Here is a 24,755-nt window from a genome sequence, read left to right as displayed (position 1 = left end):
GAGTGTACAGACACACGCTCACAGCGTCCTCCGCCTCCCCCGCCTGATCCGAGATGTATGCTAACATCATTTATTCATTCATTATCTCGTTAGCTGAACGATTACACTGCAGGGCCAAGTTCTGGGTTAGCTGATGGGAAGAAATGCAAAATGTGGTCTCTGGCTGACACTTGTGTGCTGTTTCAAGGAAGCATCTGGGCTTATTTAGCTATTTTTGACTTGGTGTTAGAACATCTGTGGCCATTTTATTCTCTCTCTACCTTAACTCTCAAACGCGTGAGTCTCTCATTAAGTCACTCACCCCTTACTCATGGAGGAGGCCTGAAGGCAAGGCCAGATCCTGTTGTCACCCAGCTCTGCGGCCTTTGCAGAAACAGTCAAGGGTCAGGGGGGCTCAGTCAGCTGCTGGGGAGATAGATGCCCTTCTGGCTGAGCTCTCTGAGCAGGCAACCCCACTCTGGAGGGTGGTGGAGAAGAGCAGGCAGGGCCACTGACTGCTTCCCAATGGATGCTTTCAGATACCACAAGCCACATCTGATTCTCAGGGCATGGATGGTTGCAGAAGGGTCCCCTGTGCTCAGTGAAAACCTGGCTCTGACAACTCTGCCCTCCAGGTGACCTTGCCTCGCACTCCAGAGCTGGGCCACTTCCCAGGCAGTTTCCCCCAGGGCTGATAGAGAGGGCCCTGGCTGCTAGGAGATGAGCATGGAGTTGGGGGGGGGGGACAGTGGGAGGAGTACACAGCCATGCATGCTCAGGCTCAGGCTGCAGTAAATGCAATGACTAGGTGTGGTAGGGTCAAGAAAGGGGAAATGGAGCCAGGCGCTGGTGGCTCACGCCTGTAATCCTAGCTACTCAGGGGGCTGAGATCTGAGAATTGTGGTTCAAAGCCAGCTTGGGCAGGAAAAGTTGGTGAGACTCTTACTCCAATAAACCACTAGAAAACAGGAAGTGGCGCTGTGGCTCAAGCGGTAGAGTGCTCGCCTTGAGCTGAAGAGCACAGGGACAGTGCCCAAGCCCAGAGTTCAAGCCCCACGACCTACAAAAACAAAAAAGAAAGAAAGAGGAATAGGTCACACTCTGGTGGCTCAAGCCTATAATCTACTACTCAGGAGACTAGGATCTGAGGATCACAGTTCAAAGCCAGCCTGGGCAGGAAAAGTCTGTGGCATCCTTATCTAAAATTGACCCCAGAAAACCAGATGTGGAGTTGTGGCTCAAGGTGGTAGATTGCTAGTTAGTCTTGACTGAAAAAGACCAACAGTGCTCAGGCCCTGAGTTCAAACCCCATGATCAACAACAACAAAAAGAAAAACCAAAACAAAGAAAGGGGAATGGGACATCCGCGATGGTGTGACAGGGCACATTAGGAAGGGGAGAAAAGAGGCCTCCTGGGTAACAAGTCTGGGCATAGATTCCAGAAAGGCCCTACTGGAGTCTGTGGCTCTGGTATTAATTTTATCCCCAGCTTTCTTTGAGGCTGAATGGAGTTGGGCTTTTGGTGGGGTCTCATGAGAGCCATTGCTGCTCAGAGGCGTCTGGGAGCATGTGTGTACCCTTGACAGGAAGGGTCTAGCTTACCAGATAAAAACCAATTAGAGCAGCATTTCTTTATTCGTGTGTGTGTGTGTGTGTGTGTGTGTGTGTGTGTGTGTGTGTGTGCGCGCTGGTCTTGAGGCTTAAACTTAGGGTCTAGGTGCTGTTTCTTTGCATTTCACTCAAGGCTGGAACTCTACCACTTGGGCCACAGCTCCATTTCTGGTGTTTTAGTAGTTATTGGAGATAAGAGTCTCATGAATTTTCCTGCCCTGGCTGGCTTTGAACTGCAATCTTCAGATCTCAGATGCTTGAGTAGCTAGGATTACAGGTGTGAGCCATCAGCATTTAGCTCTGAACAACATTTCTTGAGTGTTCTGTGTCAGGCCATATGCTGAAAGTACTATGGCTTTTCTCATTTTATAGCCAGGCACACAGAGGATTCACACTACCAAGTCACATGGCTAAACAGAGCTGGAGCCAGGACTTCAAAACCAAGATCCCTCAGACCGTGGGGTCCTACTGTTCTTCTCCAGTTCCACCTCTCACCTCTCTTCCCCCATAGACCAACAATGTGGAAAAGGCCCAAAACAGGAGGAAAATTTCCTTTTGAGCTTCTATTAAGGGTAACTAGACAAAGGTGAAAGGCAGAAATGAGGGTGGGTGCTCAGGGGATTTGTTGAGCTTTTAATTGGTTCAAGATGTAGACCCTCCCTTTGAGAAGAAAATATATTAGCCAACTTGGCCTGGCAAAGTAAAATATTTTTGAGTAAGAAAACTTTCCTTTTAACAAATCCCAATCTAAAAGCTATAAAATTATAGGAACTAAAATGAAACTGCACAATGGTCGTCTTTGTACTAATCAAAGGTGCCGACAGCTAAAACCTTACACATATTTTCGCAAGCTCTTTTCTTAAGTTCAGATAAAAACATATCCACTTTCTATATTATGTAAGAAAATCAAGCCGGGCACTGGTGGCTCACACCTGTAATCCTAGCTACTTAGGATGCTGAGATATGAAGATCACCGCTTGAAGGTAGTCCCTGAGACTATTTTTTTTTTCTTTTTTTGATCATGGGGCTTGAACTCAGGGACTAGGCACTGTCCTTGAGCTCTTTTGCTGAAGGCTAGCACCCTATCACTTTGAGCCACAGCTCCATGTCTGTTTTTTGAATGACTAATTGGAGATGAGTCTCATGGTAAACAGGACTCTCAACTTTCACACAGAGAGACCAAAGGAGGATATTCTCTGGAGAGGATCACCAGGGTTCAATAGCTATGTGCATATTATCACATAAAATGATGCTTTTTAGCCGGGCGCTGGTGGCTCACGCCTGTAATCCTAGCTACTCAGGAGGCTGAGATCTGAGGATCGTGGTTCAAAGCTAGCCCGGGCAGGAGAGACTGTGAGACTCCTATCTCCAATAAACCACCAGAAAACCAGAAGTGGCGCTGTAGCTCAAATGGTAGAGCGCTCGCCATGAGCTGAAGAGCTGAGGGACAGCGCCCAGGCCCAGAGTTCAAGCCCCACGACCGACAAAAACAAAAAATGATGTTTATTGAAATGCACTCCAAGAAATGAAAACAAGAGTTTTTTTTATTGTACTGTTTGTGGTTCTGCTTTTCTGTTTTTTAATTTTCCCCTTTTGTTGTTGTTTTTGGTTTCTGTACCCTTTGACTTGTATGTAAGTTTAACTGATTTGGGGAGGGAAGGGGAGAAGCACAGAAACAGTGAGGCAAAAAGTGATCTAGTTCAGCAGTGATACTCACTAGACTATGTGGGAAATGAACTAGCCAACTTGGGAACGTGGAGTCAGGAGGAAAAACACTAGGAGAAAACAAGGGGGGGTAACACTGTTCAAAAAGAAATGTACTCATTACCTGGCATATAACTGTAACGCCTCTGCACATCACCTTTACAATAAAAACAAAAAACAAGAGTCTCACAGGGACTTTTTTTGCCTGGGCTGGCTTTGAACCTCGATCCTCAGATCTCAGTCTCCTGAGTAGCTAGGATTATAGGTGTGAGCCACTGGCACCCAGCTATGAGACTCTTATCTCCAATTAACCACCAGAAAAACCTGAAGAGGCATTGTAGCTCAAAGTGGTAGAGCACTATCCTTGAATGAAAAAGCCCAGGCCCTGAGTTCAAGCCTCATGACTGACAAAAAAAAAGAAAAAGAAAAAAGAAAAGAAAATCAGACTGTGTTATTACCACCCACTATAGCATATTCAACAGCTGTGTGATATTGTATTCTATTCTCCTAATATTAGATATTTAGGAGTTTTAAAGTTTTGTTCCTCCTAAGATTAACAAATTCTTGTTCAATTTCATCCTTATCTAGATTTTTTTCCTTTTTCTTTGTTTTTCTTTGTGTGTGTGTCGGGGGGGGGTGGACTGAGAGCCTGGGGGCTGTCCCTGTCCACTTGTGGCTTTTTTTTTGGTCATTAAATGGAGATGAGAGTCTCATGGATTTTTCTGTCCAGGCTAACTTTGAACCACAACCCTCAGATCTCAGCCTCTTGAATAGCTAGGAATATAGATATGAGCTGCTGGTGTCCATCTCTTGTGTAGCATCTTAATGTGAAATTGACAAACCAGAAGGTATTTTCCCTACTGCTCTCCAAAAAGATTTTAGCCATTAATTCTCAGTGTTTGAGACACACTGTCCCCTCAGTGTGTGTGTGTGCGCACGCGTGCATGCGTACACACACACACACACACACACAGAGAAACACACAGAGCATAGTTATTCCTGGCAATATTCTCTCATTAGGAAAAATAAAGGCTGACAATTTGATACATGAAATACTATCTCATTATTGTTTTATTTAGTATTCTTTAATTATTAATCGGGGTCAACAGGTTTTCATGTGCCTATTAGCCATTTTTTTTCCAGCATTGTGAATGACACTCATATCCTTTGTCCATCTTTCTACTGGATGTTCTTTTTAACACAGCTGACTTAGGAGAGTAAGTTTCAGCCCTGGCATGTTAGAATCACCTGGATTATAACCATGGAAGGACAAAGGGAATGTGGAAAGGAGGAGGAAGAGAGCTTGAGCCCAGGGCAGCTATTTACCTTTGTGCTTCTAACATGAGCCATGGCCGAGAACCACTGTTACAAATTCAATTTCTCCCCCCGTCTGGTTTCAGCTGCTTTCATAGATGGATCAAGTTTTTGACACCCAGGTTTCTCTAGTGAAAAATGGGCAGCAGATCCATGCAGCCACACAGTATTCCCTCCCAAGCTCTGCAAGTGACATGGCTGAGGCCTTCTGGGAAGAGGGCGGGGCGGCTGCTCTGGTCAGGATCTCTGCCAGGTAGGTGGTTAGAAGAGAAAGCATCGTGTTCATGCAATGGGACGGGATGTCCCTTCAGACAGCAGAGCCCCAGTAGAGGAGGACAAAGCAAGATTTAGGAAGGTTTACTTGCCGTAGCACCCACCTTCAGACACACTGACCCCTTCTAAGGCTCCAGGCACAAGGTTAGTAGCTTGTCTGAGTTGTCCATCCCCCAGACTGAGAAGAGTTTGGGCCCAAGGAATGTCCTCATTCAGGGGAAGCCACCAACCCCCACCCCTCCTTTCCCCTGAGGCCTGCTCCCCTGTGTCCCCCCTCCCACCCACCCCAAGACTAATCACTGCACAGCCTCCCTCAATTCCAGTCTTTTCAAGTGACATTGTCAAAGTTTACTTCAAACCCAAAGGTCTTGTGCTTCTTTTCTCTCCACCTCTTCTCCTCCCTCATGCCAAGCTCAGAGGGCAGGACTGGGCACAGGATGGCAGGAAAGGATCTTTCTGGTGACTCAGTCAGGAAGGTCCCTAGAAATCCTAACTGGATCTGTGCTATTCCAAGTTGGGAAGTGCTGTGCATTATGGAGACAGCTAATGCTGGTCATAGAGGGCTAGGGGGTGGAGCCTGAATCCCTGTTCGCTGGGGTGCCAGCTCAGTTTCCTCATCTGGAAAACGGTGATAGTAGTGCAGAGAGATTGGGGTTACTGAGGGGCTAAAAAGCAGTGTGTGGCTCATTGTAGACTCAGGGCTTTGGGCCAGCCCATGCTCTATCCTTCCCCTCCAGTCCAATGCTGGGGTACTTATGTATTTATTTGTCAGTCATAAGGCTTGAACTCAGGAGGTCCTGAATGCTGTCCCTGAGCTTTTGTGCTCAAAGCTAATACTCTACCACTTTGAGCCACCGTGTCACTTTTGGTTTTCTGGTGGTTAATTGGAGATAAGAGTCTCCCAGACATTCCTGTCTAGGCTGGCTTTGAACCACAATCCTCAGCTCTCAGCCTTCATAGTAGCTAAGATTATAGGTATGAGCCACCAGTGCCTGGCTCTATTTACTTATTTATCTATTTAGATGTTTAGCATGCATTTATTTTTAACTGGTAGTGTGGTTTGAACTCAGGGCCTTGAACTCTGCTTGGCTTGCTCACTCAGCTGGTGTTCTACCACATGAGCCATGCTTCCAGCCTCAGCTTTTATTGTTTATTTTGGTGCAGGGATCTCTTAGACTTTCCTGCCGAGGCTGGCTTTAAGTCTTAATTTCTGATCTAGATCTCAGCTTCCTAAATACCTAGGATTATAGCAATTAGTGCCTAATATCTATCTATCTATCTATCTATCTATCTATCTATCTATCTATCTATCTATCTATCTATCTATCTATCTATCGAGGATCTCTATGTATCATTCAGTTTGGTTCTATAGTTGAGCTTCTCCTAACTTGTAGTACTAACATTATAGGTGTTCATATCATACCTGGCTTTCCATCTATTCCCCCCACCCCCTTTTTCATCTTTAGTCATCCCCTACACATTCTACTTCCCAAGGACTCCAGAGGCAACTCAAGACTGAATGGCCTCTCAGCCTCCAGTGCTGAGTCCCTGCACCCACCTTCACCCAGCCTCCCAGCAGCATATCTCACATGCCCACTGCCAACCCCACCCCCATTCCTGCTCCCACAGCCTTTGTGCTTTCCTGCTCCAACTTAACTTTAAATGTACTATGTTTTTGAGCATGTATTTTGATTCAGGTCTCACAATTTGTCTCTGTTGCTTTATTAAGATTGCTCAAGGATCTTGGGTGCTGAAGGCTCATACCTGTAATCCTAGCTACTCCAGAGGCTGAGATCTGGGGATCGGGTTGGAAGCCAGCCTGGGCAAGAAAGTCTGGGAAACTCTTGTCTCCAATTAACAACTTAAAAACCAAAAGTGGTGCTGTAGTTCAAATTGGTAGAGTGCTAGCCTTGAGCACAAAAGCTCAGGGATAGTGCCCAGGCCCTGAGTTCAAGTCCCACGACCAACAAAATACATACATACATGCATGCATGCATACATACATACATACATGAAATTGTTCAAGGAAGCCTTTTTTATTATTCTGTGTTACAGATGGGGGAAGCAGACCAACTCAGTGGAGGTTGCTCAAAGTCAAGGGTATTAGGAAGCCTGTCTGGGGGCTCTGACTTGAGGTACCTGGACAACCTGCCCAAAGTCTCCTCCTATCTTGGAACTGGACTTAACCACACAAAATGTCTCATATCATGAAGTAGTTTCTTCCTGTGAAACAGGGAATAACACACACACACACACATCTAAATATACATAAACACTGTCTTCAATTGTATCCCTAGCTTTTTTGGATAGAGTAATCCTCAGCCTTTGACCAGTGTCTCAAAGGCAGTTACCCGCTTCTGTTCCGCAGAAGGCTGGTGATGTGCACCCCAGGTCCCTTCCACTCAATAGAGACTATCCACCACACACACTCGAGTGCTTTTCCAGCACTGCTGTAAACAACTGGGGGGATTTCATCTAAACTGATGCTAAGTGGATCAATCCTTGGAGGAAATTTGTATCAATTTTCACATCACTTGGTTACGGTCCAGGGAGGACCATGTCTATTAAAGACGCTCATGGCTGCCTGTAGGAACAATTCTCCCCCCAGGCTACCCAGCACGGTTAGTGCTACCCCGGGGAATGGAAAGAGGGATGCCTAGCCTCAGGCGGCTCAGTTCAAAGCATGCAGAAAGAGGGTCTCCCTCTTCAGCTGCCATGGGGAGTTCTGCAGAGCCTGGGCCAGCAGGAAATGTGGGATGGCCTGAAACTGCGTCTCTAACCTGCTTTCCAGGGTGGACCAAGATTGATCCCAGGAGGGAGAAAGGGAGGGAAGGAGAGGGGAAGGGAAGGGAAAGGAGGGGAGGGAGAGAAGTGCAGGGCTGGGAAGGGAAGGATGCAGAGGCCCTTGGTCAGGAGACCAAGGCAAAGAACAGCTGAGGCCTATCATCTGCCTCTCAGACCTGTCCTTGTCCTTAGCTTCCAGTCATGGGTGTACAGGGCTCTGCTTGCCCATGGGAGATGAAAGGCTTCAGTGCACGCACCCTGTTCTCCAGGCCCTCAGGCCACTGGTCACCCAAGATGGATTCCAGTCCCAGAAGGTTCCTTACAGTCAATGACTAAAAGACCTTCCTTCACTCCCCTGCCTCAGTTTCTTCTTCTGGAAAGCAACTGGATTGGATGGGAATGGGGTTTTTGAGGCTCTTCTAACTCCTAAAGACTCTGCTCCCTCCACCCTCATAAACAATCTCTTGAGATGTCTACCATGGTGGAGGGTAGAACTGGTCTGGGCCAAGAAGAAGAGCCAAGGTTAGCAGCAGGCTGGAAGGCGGGTGACCGGGGAACAAGGCTACCTCTCTAGCTACTCCCTCAGCCCTGGCCTCCAGGAGCAGAGAGCTTGCTGGCGAAACCACAGCACGCCTCAATGGGAATCCCCTCACTACCTGTCTGGGTGCGTGGGTTTGCAGAAATATGTGTGCCAGAGGATGAAGGAAAGAACAGGAAGGAACGTGCAGGCAGGACCGGAAAATCCAGCTGGGCAGGTGACAGCCTCGGCTAGCTGTCCCTAACGCTAAAGGCTGAGTTTGGCTTGGCTCTACCCAGTCATGTTTGACTGCTACTATGAGGAAGTCCAGCTGGCAGAAGTAACTGCCATAGGCTTCGAGTTCTTGCATAGAAAGTCTGGTGGCTTTTCGCTTTAGGTCCACAAAAGTGTGCTCTGAAGACTGTGAAAATGAGATTATTTTCCATTTCATTTCACTTTCCTATAGATTTTCTTCAATGTGTTCAACAATCTTTGTTTGTTTAGTGCCAGTACTGGAACTCAAGCTCAGGGCCTTGTGCTCTTGCTTGGTTTTTTCACTCAAGGCTGGTATTCTACCACTTGAGCCATAGCTCTACCTCTGGTTTATTGCTGGTTAATTGGAGCTAAGATTCTTGTGCACAAACCTGCCCAAGCAGGTTTCTAACTTCAGTCCTCAGATCTCAGCCTCCTGAGTAGTTAGGATTATAGGTATGAGCTATTGGTGCTGGTCTATAGAGAAAATTTGACTCAAGTCTTTCTGAGGCCCTGCTTTCTGGAAATGACTCTAAGATACAAAGCCCTCTACCCTCCAGGGCTGGAACCTATCACAGTTATAGACCAGGCCCCATTAGCCAAGTGTGCAGGACACTACCTTGGTCCAGAGTAACAGCAGAAGCATTCAAAGTTGTGGCTGGGGGGAGAGGGAGAGGGCTGGCAGCAGGTTCTAGTTCTGCACTGTGGTGCCATTTGTGTTGCTGACTCTGACGGTGCCCCTCTCAAATTGGGTAATGCACAGTGTATGTAGCCATGGGGGGGCGGTGAGAGGGAGGGTTGTCATTTGTTCTTTCATTTATTATTCAGGACATGGTGGCTTGGCAAGCTTGAAAACTTCCTGAGCTACCTGTTCAGGTAACTTCTCTCGTAATTGCCTGCTGCTTGCCATCTGAGTTTGATTCAAGACTTTGGTCAGTGATAGTTGAGCAATAGGCCCAGGGAAGGGTGCTGGGTTGTTGACAGGTAGCTCCCAAAGTGTGCTCTGTGCCCATAGGAAGCAATCTGTGGGGACTTCCCTGGGGGGACTCTGAGCCCTGCAGGGAACTGAAGCTGAGTGAGACCTAGGCTCTTTCACCTGTGGACCATACAGCACCTTCCCTAGGCAGGGGTCTCTGAAAGGAGAGCTGGACAGCCCCCAGTAGCTGTGCCTCAGCATGCATTCACAGCCTTGCATGCACACACACACATGCACACACACACGCACACACACATGTCCCTGAACTTCTGTGTCCTCTGATACCTCTCTGGCTCTGAGCCCACACAGCAGCAGCTGGCGCAGCGTGAGGTCAACTTGAGTAAGATGCCAGGCTTGAGGGTCTTACCTGCAGCATGGAGATAAAGACAGGAGACATGTTGAGAAGGTTCTGCAGAGACAGCAGTGAGAGGTAGTATAGGCGCATGGAGCAGAGTGGGGGCCTCTGGCTTTCAATCTATCTATGAGAGACTCTGGGGAAGGTGTTTAAGCACCCTGTGCCTCAGGATTGGTTGTTTTGTTTGTGAAATAGGATCTATGTAGTTCAGGCTGGCTTTGAACTCAGAATCCTCCTGCCTGGCTCAGTGCCCTCCCTAGTGCTGGGACTACAGGTGTGACCATTATGTCCATGTGAGTTTGTGCCTTGATTGTTATTCTTATCATCTGTAAAGTGACAAAAGAATAATGTCACCTGCTTGACTTGAATGAGCTCCCCCAGAGCCCTGCTTGGCACTTACTAGTACTGGAGAAGATTTAGTGATAAATTGTATATTGTTTATTCAGGAAGTCACCACAAAACTATCAAACCAAACCAAACCTGATCTGGCTCTTCTCACCGGCCTGGTGTCCTCCAGGAGCCTGAGCTCGTGAGTGGAGTGGGAGCAGAGGGGGCGTTTGACACAAGTGTGTCCATTCCTGTATCTGCAGCTGCTGGTTGTTCTCGCTGTGCTTTTTTTTTTAAAACCCTGCTTTTTGGAGACATGTGGCACAAAATCCCTTGGGAAAGAGATGAAAGCTGCGGATGCTCCCGGGAAAGGTACTGGGACACACACACTCACAATGCAGTTTCAGGCAGTCCTGAGAGCCAGGGCAAAGAAGGCCTGCTTTGGATGGTGTGTGTGATGGGTGTCACTTATTGATTTTATCCTGCTGGAACAAAAGCTGGCCCTCCTCCTCCCCTGACCAGGGGGCGGGGCCAGCTCCCCCTGCCCCGCCTCGGCCCCTGGCTGGGTGCCCACTCCAAGCCACCGCCTTGGTGAGGTGATGAATGCAGCACCTGTTCAGCATTTGAAGCAGAAAGAAAGAAAGGAAGAAAGAAAAAAAGAGAGAGACAAAAGGGGGAAAGGAGGAAGAAAGGTTGGGATGTTGATGGAAAAAACAAGATTCAACTTTAAAAATATAATCAGCCATAATGAATTAGCCTCTGAACTAAGGGCCTTAGTTCACAAAACTCTTCTCTGCTAAGCTGGGCTGTTACTGGTGACCCTGGGTTCACTCTGAGCCCAGTAACCCAGGAGTTGTCCAAACTCTAAGGCAAGAGAGAGTCACGATGGCCTGGCGCCTGGCAGATGAGAGCGTGCAGGGGAGACTGTGTGGCTTGTTCACAAGATGGAGGCCTCCCACTTAATGTTAGGGTGATTTCAGAATTTTCGTTCATGACCTTGGAAGGAAGATGACCTCAGTCTCTGTTAGCTTGGAGTCAGGGATGTGCTTGGCACTGATGTTGTGGGCCATCTTTCCCCCAGGTTTATCAGGTGCCTCTGAACATGAGAAGTACCCTAGGCACTGGGATACAGCAGAGGCCCCTGTCCTAAGGAAGTTTACAGTCTTGGTAAGAGCACAGAGAACACAAAACAAACAAGGACTACAAGCAAAATGCAGCAGGCAGGGCCTAGAGAGGGCTGGGCCGCTGTCTGGCCAGAAGGAAAGAGCAAGGAGGCTGGGCGGGAAGGAGAGCCATCCATCAGGTGGCCAGGCTTGCTTTCCCGGACAGTCTAACAGTGGTGATGACACACAGAGCTAGACTTCCTCAGAAGGGGCTCCCTTAGTCCCACTGGTGTCTGCATTCTTATAGACGCTATTATCAGAGGGGACAGAGGGACAAGCTTAATGACATCAGGAGACAGACAAAACAAAGATACAGAGCGTTCTATAAGACAACTGGACTGATAGCTCCAAAAATGACCATTGTAATATAACAGGAGGAGGGAGGAGAGAACTGTTCTAGAAAAGAATCATATAGCTAATGGGGGTATATATTCCTCATTGAGCATGGGTGGATTTGAACAGGCAATCTTAGGAGTACTTGTTATAGACTTTGCTTATAGACATGCTAGAGTCTTGTTTAGAAAGTATGACCTTTTTAAGGTATGAGAGTGGTGTTGAGGTCAGGTTGGAGAGAATGTCCTTTTATTTTAAATATGATATTTGCATAAAAGGGGTGATATGTGTTGATGTCCAGGATTTATTCTAAGAAATTCAGCGGAGTAAATCAAGAAATGATTTAAAGTTTAGAATGACTTAACACAGGAGTAAAAGAAGCCCGAGGAGACAGGGCAGCTGTCCTAGGTTGAGCAGACTCTGACTGCTTGGCCAACCCTGAATATGTACTTTCTGAGTATTCTAAAGGGAATGTGGTCCAGCATAAGAAAACAGTAGGTACCTAATCTAAGTTGGGTAGCTATATGGATGGGGTCTTTGTTAGGATTCAACCTAGAACAGGCTCTGGTTGATCTGCTATCCCATATATTTACATCTGTCTGCCTTTAAGCCCACCATGAGACAATTCAAGACAGGTCTATCATAGGACAATTAAAAATTCAGACATGGAGGAGTGGTGGTACTTGCCTGTAAGCCTAGGTAGACGGATTTTGATTTCCAGGCCAACCTGAAGTATATAGTGAGACAAGGAAGGAAGGAAGGAAGGAAGAAAGAAAGAAAAAGAAAGGAGGGAGGGATGGAAGGAGGGAAAGGAGGGAGGCAGGCAGGGAAGGAAGGAGGAAGGAAGAAGAGATGAGTGGGCAGGAGGGAAGGAAATAAAGAAGGAAAGGAAGGGAAGGGAGGAAGGAAGGAAGGACAAAGAAGGGGAATAAAAGCTCATACCTATAATCCCAGCTACTCAGGAGGCTGAGATCTGAGGACCATGGTTTGAAGCCAACCCAGGCAGGGATGTCTGTGAGAGTCTTTAATAAACTACCTCAAGTGCTCGCTTTGGCAGCACATATACTAAAATTGGAACGATACAGAGAAGATTAGCATGTCCCCTGTGCAAGGATGATACGCAAATTCCTGAAGCGTTCCATATTTTTAAAAATTAATCCCCCCAAAAATCTTCAAAGAAACAACTGCTTAATAATAAGTGGGCTAAAGACAAAGAGAAACTTCTCTGAAGAGGAAAGAAGGATGGCCAATAGACACATGAAGAAATGCTCAACCTCCCTAGCCATAAAAGAAATGCAAATCAAAACAACATTGAGATACCACCTCACCCTAGTTAGAATGGCTATAATCAAGAACTCTAATACCAACAGATGCTGGAGGGGATGTGGACAGAAGGGAACTTACTGCATTGTTGGTGGGAGTGTAAACTTGTTCAACCATTTTGGAAAGTTGTATGGAGGTTCCTCAAAAGACTCCACATAGGGCCCCCCTATGACCCAGCAATCCCACTTTTTTGGGGGGCATTTACCCAAATGATCACAAACAAGGCCACACTAAAGCTACCAGCATGACTATGTTTATTGCAGCCTTCTTTACCATAGCTAAGATATGGAACCAACCCAGATGCCCCTCAGTAGATGAATGGATCAAGAAAATGTGGTATATATACACAATGGAATTCTATGCCTCCATCAGAAAGAATGACATTGCCCCATTTGTTAGGAAATGGAAAGACTTGGAAAAAATTATATTAAGTAAAATAAGCCAGGCCCAAAGAAACATAGGGCCCATAGTTTCCCTTATTTGCAATAACTAGTATATGTATGAGTCAAGCAGAAAAGGTCAGATAAGTTGATGTTAGGGAAATGAACCCTAAGATATATACTCAAATGTTTCTAACACATTTATAAGATGATTTCTTTGTTGCTTTGTATGCCCCTCCCCCACAGTAAAACCCCTGTATTTGATGTTGGTATAATTTGTGGAGGGGAAGGGAAAAATCAAATCATTTAAATAGGGATACAGGTGGACCCATTGCAACAATGAGACGTACAAGTCATTATGTTGAAAACAAACTTTACAACTTTGGTGGGGGCGGGAGGAGGGTTGGGGGACTGGGGGGAGGATGGGAAAGGATGGGAAGGGGAAACAAAGGAGGAGGCTACAATGTTTGATAAGAAATGCACTCATTATCTTGCCCATGTAATTGTAACCCCTCTGTCCAGTATTTTCACAATAAAAAAAAGAATTGTGAAACACACACAGCTTTAAAATAAATAAATAAATAAACGATCTCAAATCCAGAAGAGGGGCTATGGCTCAAGTTGTAGAGTACTAGCTTTGAGGAAGAAAAGCTCGGGGTCAGCACCCAGGCCCTGAGTTCAAGCCCTGAGTACCAGCACCTTTAAAAGGAAGCGATGAAAGGTGGTCAAGGGTCACCTTTTGTTTTGATTTGTTTTTTTCTTGTTAGTTGTGGGATGAGCCAGTGTTGAGCCACCAGTGCCTGGCTAGGGAATGACGATTTATGGAAGTGTTTAGGAGGCCCTCTGAGGTCTCCATGGATACTCTGTCTCCCCAATCATAAATACTGCTGTCTCCCCAATCCAGAAACCTCAGTTTCTCCTACATGACCACATGATGGGGTTTGATTACTTCTTAGTCTCACAGTTTTGGGTCAAGATGAGATTCTTACAATCACCTGATCTCACTTTGGGCCTGTTGGTTCCTTGTATCCTCATCCGGACAGGTGCTGAGCCTGAGACACCCTTATATTCTCCAAAGCTTCCAGGTCAAGATATGCTGCAGGTGCTTAGTAAGAACTTGTGTCCTAATGATAAAGCCTGCCTTGGCTGAGCTCTTACCATGGACAAGTGTGTCACATCTCCTAACATTGGTAGCCTTGCAGGTTTGCACAGTAAAACATAATCTCAGCCAGACTTGGTAGCCCATGCCTATAATCCAACTATTGAGAAATGGAGTCAAAAGGATCTTGAGTTCAAGGCCAGCCCAGGACAAAGACTCGAGCTCAAAAATACAACAAAAACAAACAAAAGGGTTGAGGGCATAGCTCAAGTGGTAGACACTTTCAAAACAAAGCAATCCACCAAAATAGATGACAGGTGTTGGTATGAGAAGTTGGAGCCGTGGGGCATGCTGAGGACAGGGCCCTGGGAATGGATTATTGCCCTTTAAAAGAGTTCCAAGGCCAGGTTCCCCTTCCCGTACTCAGCAAGAAGATGAGGAAGAAGGCAGTGATCAGGAAGGGCCTGCCACTCACATCAAAGCTGCTGGCTTCTTTTCTCCAACTTTCTGGTCTTCAGAACTGTGAGCAACAAATTCCTGTTGTCAGATCACTCTTGATGGACTAAGACAGTGACATACCTCGCTTGTCTCTCCAGAGAAAGTCGTTTGTTATTTTTTCTCTATTTCCTACCTCTGCTCATACTGTGGTGTTCCAGTCACAAAGTGGATTCACAGTCTTACTACCCCGTTCCTGCTTCACTTCCTGTACTATCACTTGGCCATGCTAGTGGCCCCTGTAGCCTCAGGACTGTTTGTGTCCTAGGGCTGGGGTGGGCTGCAAATAGGACTAAGGAAGCCTTGAGCCATCAGGGCCTGGGGGTAACTCAACAGGCAAACCCAGTCCCACTTAGACTCTTCCAACCAGGCCCATGTTGAAATGATTATTTATAACAATAGCTCACATCCTTTCTTCCACAACCCTTCAGAAGCTCATTATAGATCCAGATTGGCAAGTGTTGCCTTTCATGGAGGACTCTTTTTCCAGAGGTCACCCTGGGAGGTATGTCCGAGGGTGCCAGTCACTCCTACTCAGCCTGGGGGTGGGCAGTTTGGGCTTTTTGTCAGTCATTAGGGACAGAGACCTTCCCTCAGGGTCCCACCGGCCCCTGCAGTTCACACTGCTGGTCTTTGCTCCTCTCTGTTACTGGCGCCCAAATGCTGTTCCTTTCCCCCATGGTGGAGGCTGACGTTAGATAAATACCAGCTGTCCTGGGTGAGTTCTGCCCAGATTTTCCACTCCCGAATGCATCCTTTCAACAGGTGTCTGGTGACACAGGACCATGAGGCCCTGTCTGCTTCACAGATGTTAGGCTCTAGCCACAAAACCAGAAAAACCTGGGGTGGGATGAAAAAAAAAAAAAGTGTCCAGATTTCACTGAAAATGGAGCTTTCCAGGGTTGCTGACTAAGGTGTTTTCTTTCCAAACGTCTGAAGCAGTAAACAGATTGTAAATTAGGAGGGGGTTACAAGATAGTAGCTGAGGGGAGCAAGGCCTCCTGTCTTCGCCGGCAGGACACAGGACATTGGTGGCCCAGGAAGCTGATTAGGACAGAGGGAGGGTGGGGGAAGGGGAAAGGAGATGAAGGAGGCATGGATGCGACGCTAAGACCAGTGTTAGGTTGGCTCCTCATTGAGCCAACATTTTATTCTAGCAGGAGGTGGAATGCAGGGCCTAGCCTCTCTTTTAAACCAGTAGATTAATGATTTCCACCCAGATCAAAGTCCGAGTTCTCAAGGCAACTTGGCAAAAAGGAAAGCAAAGAGCTGGGTGCTGGTGGTGCTTACCTGTAATCCTAGCCACTCAGGAGGCTGCGATCTCAGAAATGTGATTTGAAACCAGCCTGGGCAGGAAAGACCATGACACTTACCTCCAATTAACTACCAAAAAAAACTGGAAGTGGAGTTCTGGATAGAGTGCTAAGGGACAGTGCCAAGGCCCTGAGTTCAAGCCCCAATACCAGCGCGCGCGCACGCACACACACGTCAGCAAATTGCAGGCCTGCTCAAGCACCCTATGTGATATTTCTTTTTTTTTTTTTTTGTCGGTCGTGGGGCTTGAACTCTGGGCCTGGGCGCTGTCCCTCAGCTCTTCAGCCCAAGGCGAGCGCTCTACCACTTGAGCTACAGCACCACTTCCGGTTTTCTGGTGGTTTATTGGAGATAGGAGTCTCATGGTCTTTCCTGCCCGGGCTGGCTTTGAACCCCGATCCTCAGATCTCAGCCTCCTGAGTAGCTAGGATTACAGGCGTGAGCCACCAGCTGTGATATTTCTTATAAGCATAATGCAAGGAGGAAATAGTTCTTGGGAATGCTTCTCTCTGAGTAGAAATGCTGACTGCACAGAAATGTCTCTCTTGGCTTCTACCCATGGCTTGAATTGGTAAAAGGGAGCCCTCCTGTGGCTTTGCCATCCTGCTGGCTTTGTTAGGGTTCAGGACCACAGCAGCAGGAGCAGCTTCCTTTTTCCTCTCTCCAATCACCCCAACAATGCCTATACCCCTGCCAGCTCAGATAGGGAAAACCGTGTTTGGCTAACGGAGAAACGGAATGAGATCAATAGGATGCTGGAAGCGGATGGCTGGCTGGGCACCAACCACAGTGACTGTGCATCAGCCTTGGGGACCCTTGGCGCATCAGTTGTAGTTTAATGGCTCTGTTGGGATGTCGTGGCATCCTCTTTTGTGTGTGTGTGTGGGCCAGGGTGGGGGTGGCTCAAGGTGAATGTGGTCTCTGATCCCTGAGCCCCTGTGAGCCATGCTCAGGCCTGCTCAGACACTGAGTGGTGCCCTCTGGCCTGTGGCCATGCACACAGGGCCCTCTTTGTGGCCTGGTCAGGATGGCTTCCAAGGAGCCCATAGGGTAGACAGCAGGCACAACATAGTGCCAGGCAATGTTCTAGAAGTTTAAAGACTTTGTTGGGTGGTAGTGAAGGATTTTTTCCCAATAAGAGAGTATTCTGTTGGCATTGTGGAAGGTTAGATTGGGAGGATAAAGGTAGAGGAAGATCATATGGAGGCTATGACCACAGAGGAGAGGTAGAAGGCCTACAGCAAGGAAGTGGGATTTAGAAGGATAAGGGATAGCACTAGAGGTCCAAGAAAGAGAGGAGAAGATGGGGCATTGGGTAAGAATAAAGGTGGGTGTGGCCAATGGAAAGAGGACCTGTCAAAGGTCAGAGGTGGGGCAGGGGCATACAAGAAGGTTGTGGTACTCGTGTCTTGTGGTGCCCTCTGGAGTGTGTGCGTGTGTGCGTGGGGGGGGGGCAGCGGTAGAGGGGCGGGTGGAGTTGCTGCTAGGCCAGCAGAAGAGTGTTGTAGCTCAGGAAGAGGAGGCTGGCAGGCTGCTTTGAGGTAGATGTGGAGAAAATACTGTGTCAGAGAGAACAACCTTTTTTTTCTGAGATGGATGTAGGACAGAGACAGGGTATCTTTTGGGCTTTGGCAACCCAAGTCACTAATCTCAACACGCAGTAAAGTGGAAGAGGATCCTGAGATAAGCCTGACCTAGAGGGCCAAAGGAGTGAAGGTTACAGCTCACACTGCCTTTTAGGGTTTCAACAAGGTGACCACCATTTTCTACCCTTACTCCTGACAGCGGAAGAACTGTAGCCATAGCTCAGTGGTTGAATGCTTGCCCCAGCAAGTCCTGGCCTCAGGTTATAGATGTGTAATGTGCAAATCGGTTTATGCTTCAGTTTCCTCAGCTATGAGAATGGAATCATCTTTGGCTCTTAATTTTTTTGTAGCCATGGAATCCCTTTATCTCACAGAATCTTCTGAAGTTGCTGTTCTGCCGCCTATGTGCCAAGTGTGGCGCTGCAGGGACGCCTCCTGCCCTGGGAGTGGTTTGGAAAGCATTTGGTCAGCTTATGCTCCAGCCCTCAAAGTCTCTGGTTCTTTAAGGTTTCTTCCTTAGTGATTTTTGGTTTAGGGTGCTGGAGACTGAACCCAGGGTATTGTGCAGGCTAAATATTCACTCTACTTCAAGCCACACACCCCAACTCCCACCTTACATTTTTGATTCTAAAGATTCCCATTCCTCATTACCTGGAGAATCTAACAGGTTTTAGGCAAGAGACAGCCTAGATCTTTTGGCTGGCTAATGGCAGAGCTGTATCTAACACACAATTCTTGGTGTTCCTTTTACCTTAACTCGACTTCTACCCATGATTATCTTAGCAATGTTCTATCAAGATCTCTGAAAAACCCTGTCCTGTTCTCAACATGTTCTTTTCCTCCTTGGAAAAGCATCAGGAAGCACTAGATCTACTCTGGGGCATTGCATCTTGAGACAATGGTTCTGACATGCATTTCTCTGGATGTGACCTTTTTCAGTGGCATGGTTTATATAGGCTGAGAAGTGGGAGATATGAGTCCCAGACTTCTAGTTCCCTCCATGGGATGTTCTCTATTTACTTAGTACCAGAATCCATCCAGTTGAAGATGGTCTCCAGGTCAGCTAGATATGATGCTACCACTAAGTTCTGGCTAATAGACTGTGAGTGGAAGTGTGTATGCCTCAAGGAAAGCCGAGTGCAAAAGAGAACTTTGTCACCCTTTCATCCATGATGGCCAGTGGTGGGGGTGGGGGAGCCACGGGGAGAGGTGTGGGAAAAGGGAAGGGTCCCTCGCTACCGTTTTCATTCTCTCCATCACTGGTTGTAAGAACATTAATACACCACTAATAAAAAGAATCCATTGCCAGTTTACCCTTCCATTGCTATAACACACCTCAATTCTAGAGAAATTAAAATGTGACAAAAGGATGACTCTTATTACACAAAGTGCAGTATTTTTATTCCCCACAGCTAAGCCTAATCTTGATTCAAAAAATATGGAGGAAGGAAAAGATGACAAGTTCTAAATAAAAATCATAATCATGTAGAGGACAGGAGTTTCTATCAGAAATCTCATAAAGAGTAGTGACACACTGGTCTTCAGCAAATTTTCCCCTCTGCCTCACTTTGGATAAGGCTGGGGTGTTAATGGCTTGCTGGCTGTTTGGATTTGGCCACAGCATGGGGTGAGACCTCTGGTGTGTGCTCTGATTTTAGAGTAGGACGGACACAGCTGACCGCTACATCAGTGTGAGGGTTGGTCAATTGGGACTCCTGCTCCTGGCATCTTCCCCTCTCCAACTCTGCAGGTTCTTCTTCCTTTCCTGTGGGACTCTGAGAAGGCATGGTAGCTGCTGCCAGAGCAGCTGATTACCAGAAACTGATAGTTGACTCTCTAGGATACCAGGGAGGTGCTCAAGGCCCCACCAGAAAGTCCCCTGTGAGTGTTCGAGGTGGCTGCAGAGTATTTTTGGTCATCACTATTGAAACAGTGACTTTAACCTAGGACAGTCCAATAGTAGGGTCTGTTGTAATTAAAACAGCAAAGACCATTATGACATACAACAGGCAAGACTGGATTACTGAGAGGTGGTTATAAGAGGAGATACTTTGTAAGTCATTAGAATAGGGCCACCTGATTGTTTTCCACTAACAAGCTCTTGCATTGTTATTTGATGTTATTCTTTCTCTAGTCCCTGGGACATCACATAGATTTTGTTGCAGCTATGATCTACCACTTCTGACTGCTTGGGTGCCTTGCATCTCCTCTCATTTATTATTTGTTCATAAACTAGCTCTGGCTGTGTACCCTAGACTAGCCTTGAACTTTGGATCTTCCTGCCTCAACCTTCCAAATGTCAGATTCATGGGTGTGCACATCTTTTATTTGTCAGCTCTATGAAGTAGATAGTATTGTTCTTATTTGTTAGAGTGAATATAATTCAAGCTCAGAGACTAGCTTTTCTAACATAGTAATAAGCAGATTTGCTAAAGTTCTCCTGAAATCTTAAATTCTCTTCTACATTTCGGAAGAAGACATTCAGAATGTCTTCCTTGGATGAGAAAAGTCTGGGAAATGGTAGATGTCTGGATAAGCATCATGTCATGGTAGACTATGTGTACACTACACTCAGAGGAGTGTTGCTGTTGCTGTATACCCTGGCAACCAGGAGCCTGTTGGGTAGAGGGGCAAGAGCCCACTGGGGCACTCCTGTGCGGGATGAGGAGAGCTGCTATTGGCGGATGGCCTGTTCCTTTTGAAATTAGGATGGGGCTTTTGTCTGAAAAAAATTCTAAAAATTATTTTTAGAAATCTGTTCACCTTAATTTCATGCATACACTTCCTTGGAAGGGAAAAAAAATCCCTACAAATCCTTACTTAACCGCCAATAATCTGAAGACAATGTTACAATGAATCATGAGAATTCTTTGATGATTTCTTGGTAAACATATAAAAACAGCTCAGCTACTGAAAGCACTGATCTAATTCTTAAAGACCAGTTCTAAATTTTTCTGATTTCAAAAAGTACAAGTCCTATCAAATGATTTCCTTTGGAATTAAAATACATTAGTTACATTTTCCCTCAGATACCAAAATACAAAGACAACAGGCAAATTTCTTTTAAATTATTTTATTTTTGTGTAAGCTAAAAGGAAATTTACACACTGAAATCTCAAAAGACCTTGGGCATGCACATTAACCCTGTTAGAGGTTCTTCTACATGTCTCTCTTTTTTCCATAGGAATTTCCCCAAACATTTAAAACCCATAGTTTTCACTGTATATACAGCCTAAACCATAGCAATCTATGATTATGTCATTTTACACTGTGCAAAATCCTCAAAAAATAGTGGTACAATAGAACAAAAATCAGTACAAGAAAATTTCATTGTAAGACATTCATAAAACTTGGTCCTTCTTCAAATCAAACAGATTTAAAACAGACACAATCTCTTTGACCCCTCCAATCAAGTTCTGACAATGATCCATATCCGATAGCAAAAAGAGCCATCAATGAAGTAGCTAGCAAAAGGTCAAATAGCAATATGCCAGATTGAAAAGATTTAAAAAAGAGCCATAAAATGTTAACCAAAGCCAGATCTGAAACAAACCCATCACACACAAAATTAAAAAAAAAATAACCAGGGACTTTGGACCTTATTTATGATAGCAAAAGTAATCCAACATATGACATGGAAAAGTAAGAGGACATTCAATGCAACTGGAAAAGACTGAAGGGGATTTCAGACAGTGGAGATCTGAGTTTTTTAAATTTTTTTTTATTTCAAAAGTTTTGTAAGAAGGACACCACCAGTGTATTTCACAAAGACATAAATGTATACACCCCAGCAACACAAAAAGAATAAATCTTCAAAAATGTTCATCCCCGATTATTTACATTTTTCTAATATAAATTTAGGACTTCAGTATGTAAATAAAATATACATTACTATGTATACCTTTCTAGTGCGGCTTACCAACAAATCAGCTGAAGTTGAATTTTTTTTTTAAATCAGAGCAGGTATGCTTGTGATGGTATGGAAGGGAAAGAGGAGAGAAAAAGGATTTGAAACTGTCCAGTTCAGCCCGTGATCAGTCGGCCTGTTCTTGGGAGCTTGTGGAAGGTGTTAAGGTGGCAGGGAACATCAACACCTTGGCATGCATGAATGTCAGGTCAGGAAGGCTGGCAATCACCTTGACAGCTTCTTCACTCAAGTGTTCTTCTCTTTTTGGTTTCCTATGAACAGATGAAAAAAAGGCAAGTGTGTTAATGGGACTTTGCTGTAGGTTGGATGGGAGAAAGCCATTCTCAGGGTGGGGAGTTAGCAATCTTTGGTACTTAAGCAAAGACTGGTACTTCCTTTGGTGTATGTGCTTCTTGTGCCCCGTGCTGAATCTCTTATGAACAAAAACAAATGGGCTGCGTTTGTATTTTTGTTAGGGCTAGCACATACACACAGTCAGTCACATGTACAGCTCACCTTTGCTTACGGCTAGAAGTATCTGCCCAGGCATATAGCCGTGTAATGGCATTAAAGTTCTAATAACACTCTATCTAATTGGATTTTCCCCTACCCCTGTGAAACTTACCAAAATTATCTCCACACAAAACATGTGGCACAAGGTATTGGAAGTCATCTTAACCTCAGGCTTGCTTTATTCCCATGCGAAACTCCAGGAGAGGGAGCCCTCAGCCTGGATGGGATACAGGCAGGATCTTTGGTCTTTGAGATGACATCTATTTTACTACACTGACCCCCAGTGACCAGTTTGGGGCCTAACACGATATGCAAAATGCCTGCTAAGCCAGGTGGACGAGCTGTAGGAAATGCCAGTCAAATGTGACTCAAATGAGGTATGTAGAAAAAAGCAGGGAACTGGTGGCTCATGCCTGTAATCCTATCTATTCAGAAGGCTGAGATCTGAGGATCATAGTTCAAAGCCAGCCCAGGCAAGAAAGTCCACGAGACTATCTCCTATTAACCCCCAGAAAACTGGAAGTGGAGCTGTGGCTCAAACTGGTAGAGCACTAACGTTGAGCAAAAAGAGCTCAGGGACAGCACCCAGGCCCTGAGTTCAAGCCCCACAACCAAAAAACAAAGATAAAAAACAACAACAAAAGGGACGGAGGATATAAGCTAGCTGAGAAGGCACTGAGGACACACAGCTGGGAATAAACTCTGGATTGAATATTGGTTTGTACAAAACGGGAACAACAGCGTCAGTGAAATAGGAATCCGGCCTGAATCTTTTATGAAATGAAAACTCAATGAAACCGACAGATATACATCATTGAGTAAACAAGTTTAATTCAGTATAGATTATATCTGATTTTTGTTTAAAAAATATAGGTAAGAATTTATCATGGAAAAGAGACTTGAAAAGAATGCACACCAAGGGAGTCACAGTGATTTAAATGTTAAGAACGTAAAACTTCAATTTTCTACCTTCTTACAATATGACTTTACTGCTTTTGTAATTTAAAAAAAATGCCTATTTGACACAATAACAAATGAGACTGTCTAGATGAATTTCCCCTTTTGTGGAGTACAGCTGGAATGGGCCTTACCAAAGAGACAGTGTGTAAAAATTAGTATAGGTTTGAAAAAGCACAGTGCAGCTAATGTTACATTTTAGAGGCACTACCTGGAGGCAATGTAAAGTTATACTTTTAAAATTCACATAATTTACATTTGTGCATTTGTAGTTATGAGATACATATGTCAGTCTTCATAGGTAAGAATCTAATTTTGATCTTTATTCTCACTGGTTAAAAAACAGGGCTGGGAAGGTGGCTCAGTGGTAGAGTGCTTTCCTTGCATGCATGAGGCCCTGGGTTCAATTCCTCAGCACCACATAAGCAAAAAAAGCTGGAAGTGGTGCTGTGGCTCAAGTGGTAGAGTGCTAGCTTTGAGCTGAAGAGCTGAGGGACAGCACCCAGGCTCAGAGTTCAGGCCCCAGGACTGACAAAAACAAACAAACAAAAACAAAACAAAGGGTGAGCCAATGCAACAGCGATACTCACAAGACACTATGTTAGAAATGTACTTTACAACTGGGGGGGAGTGGGAAAGTGGGAGAAAACAAGGGAAGGGGTAGCACTGTTTAACAGAAATGTAACCTCTTTGTACATCACCTTTACAATAAAATACAATATTATTTTAAAAAGAAATTGTTTCTAATGCAAGGTTGATTAGCTTGGTAGTATGGAAATAGTTCTTGGAGAACTCTGCAAAGTTCTATTTGGAAATGATATTTCTATAATAAAACCTTTTATTATAGATTTATACAATATTATTAATAAAATTTATTGGGAGAATAAAATAGAACACAACTAAAAGGCCAGGAAGAAACTGTGTTTCTATATCCATTTCCCCATACATAACAAGCATGCCAAGATCTTTCCATAATACTGGACAACTGTACATACACATGTAAAGACAGACAGGCCCTCTATGTCACAACGTATAAAAATTCATAAAGAATGGGTCAGACGTATGTATAAATCTTCCTGAATTAGGCAATGGTTTCTTATACCTAAAGTAAAGCAACAAAAGAGAAAAAATACATACAAATTGGTTCCATCAAAATGAAAACTTTGTTTTAATGGATGCTATAAAAAAATACAACCTGCAGAATGGAGAAAAATATGCAGATTATATAGCTGATAAAAGTCTAGTATTGGTAATTTATAAGGAACTCTTTCAAATTAAATAATTTAAACACAGGCAAAGGGACTGAGTGACATTTCTCCAAAGAAGATACACAAATGGTTAATATTGTTAGCCACCCAGAAAATTCAAATAAAAAAAAGACAGTAAAATACCATTTCAAATCCACTAGGATGGCTATCACCAAAAAGAAAGAGAGTAACAAGTGTTGGTAAGAATGTAAAGTTGAAAAGCTTATATAATTGGTAGGACTTTTTTTTCCCTTATAAAAACTATTATTGTAAAGGTAATGTCCAGAAGGGTTACCATTTCATAAGTCAGGTAATGAGTACATTTCTTTTTTTGTTGTTGTTGTTG

General features: G+C 45.1%; 1 protein-coding gene across 5 annotated transcripts in view; it reads right to left on the bottom strand.

Moving 5' to 3' along the window:
* Positions 1-20,842: 20,842 nt before the first annotated feature.
* Positions 20,843-24,755, bottom strand: part of Aftph (aftiphilin) — a 68,413-nt gene continuing 64,500 nt past the window's right edge. For all 5 annotated transcript variants that reach the window (XM_013022512.1, XM_013022511.1, XM_013022515.1 and 2 more), the window contains one exon: positions 20,843-21,964. In XM_013022512.1, coding sequence (XP_012877966.1) covers positions 21,820-21,964 — 145 coding nt within the window. In that variant the 3' untranslated portion in view covers positions 20,843-21,819. The remainder of the gene's footprint in view (positions 21,965-24,755) is intronic.

The sequence above is a fragment of the Dipodomys ordii genome, unplaced genomic scaffold (assembly GCF_000151885.1).
Source record: "Dipodomys ordii isolate 6190 unplaced genomic scaffold, Dord_2.0 Scaffold63, whole genome shotgun sequence".
Taxonomy (NCBI): domain Eukaryota; kingdom Metazoa; phylum Chordata; class Mammalia; order Rodentia; family Heteromyidae; genus Dipodomys; species Dipodomys ordii.
Note: the sequence above shows the minus strand (reverse complement) of the source record. Positions and strands in the feature narration are given on the sequence as shown.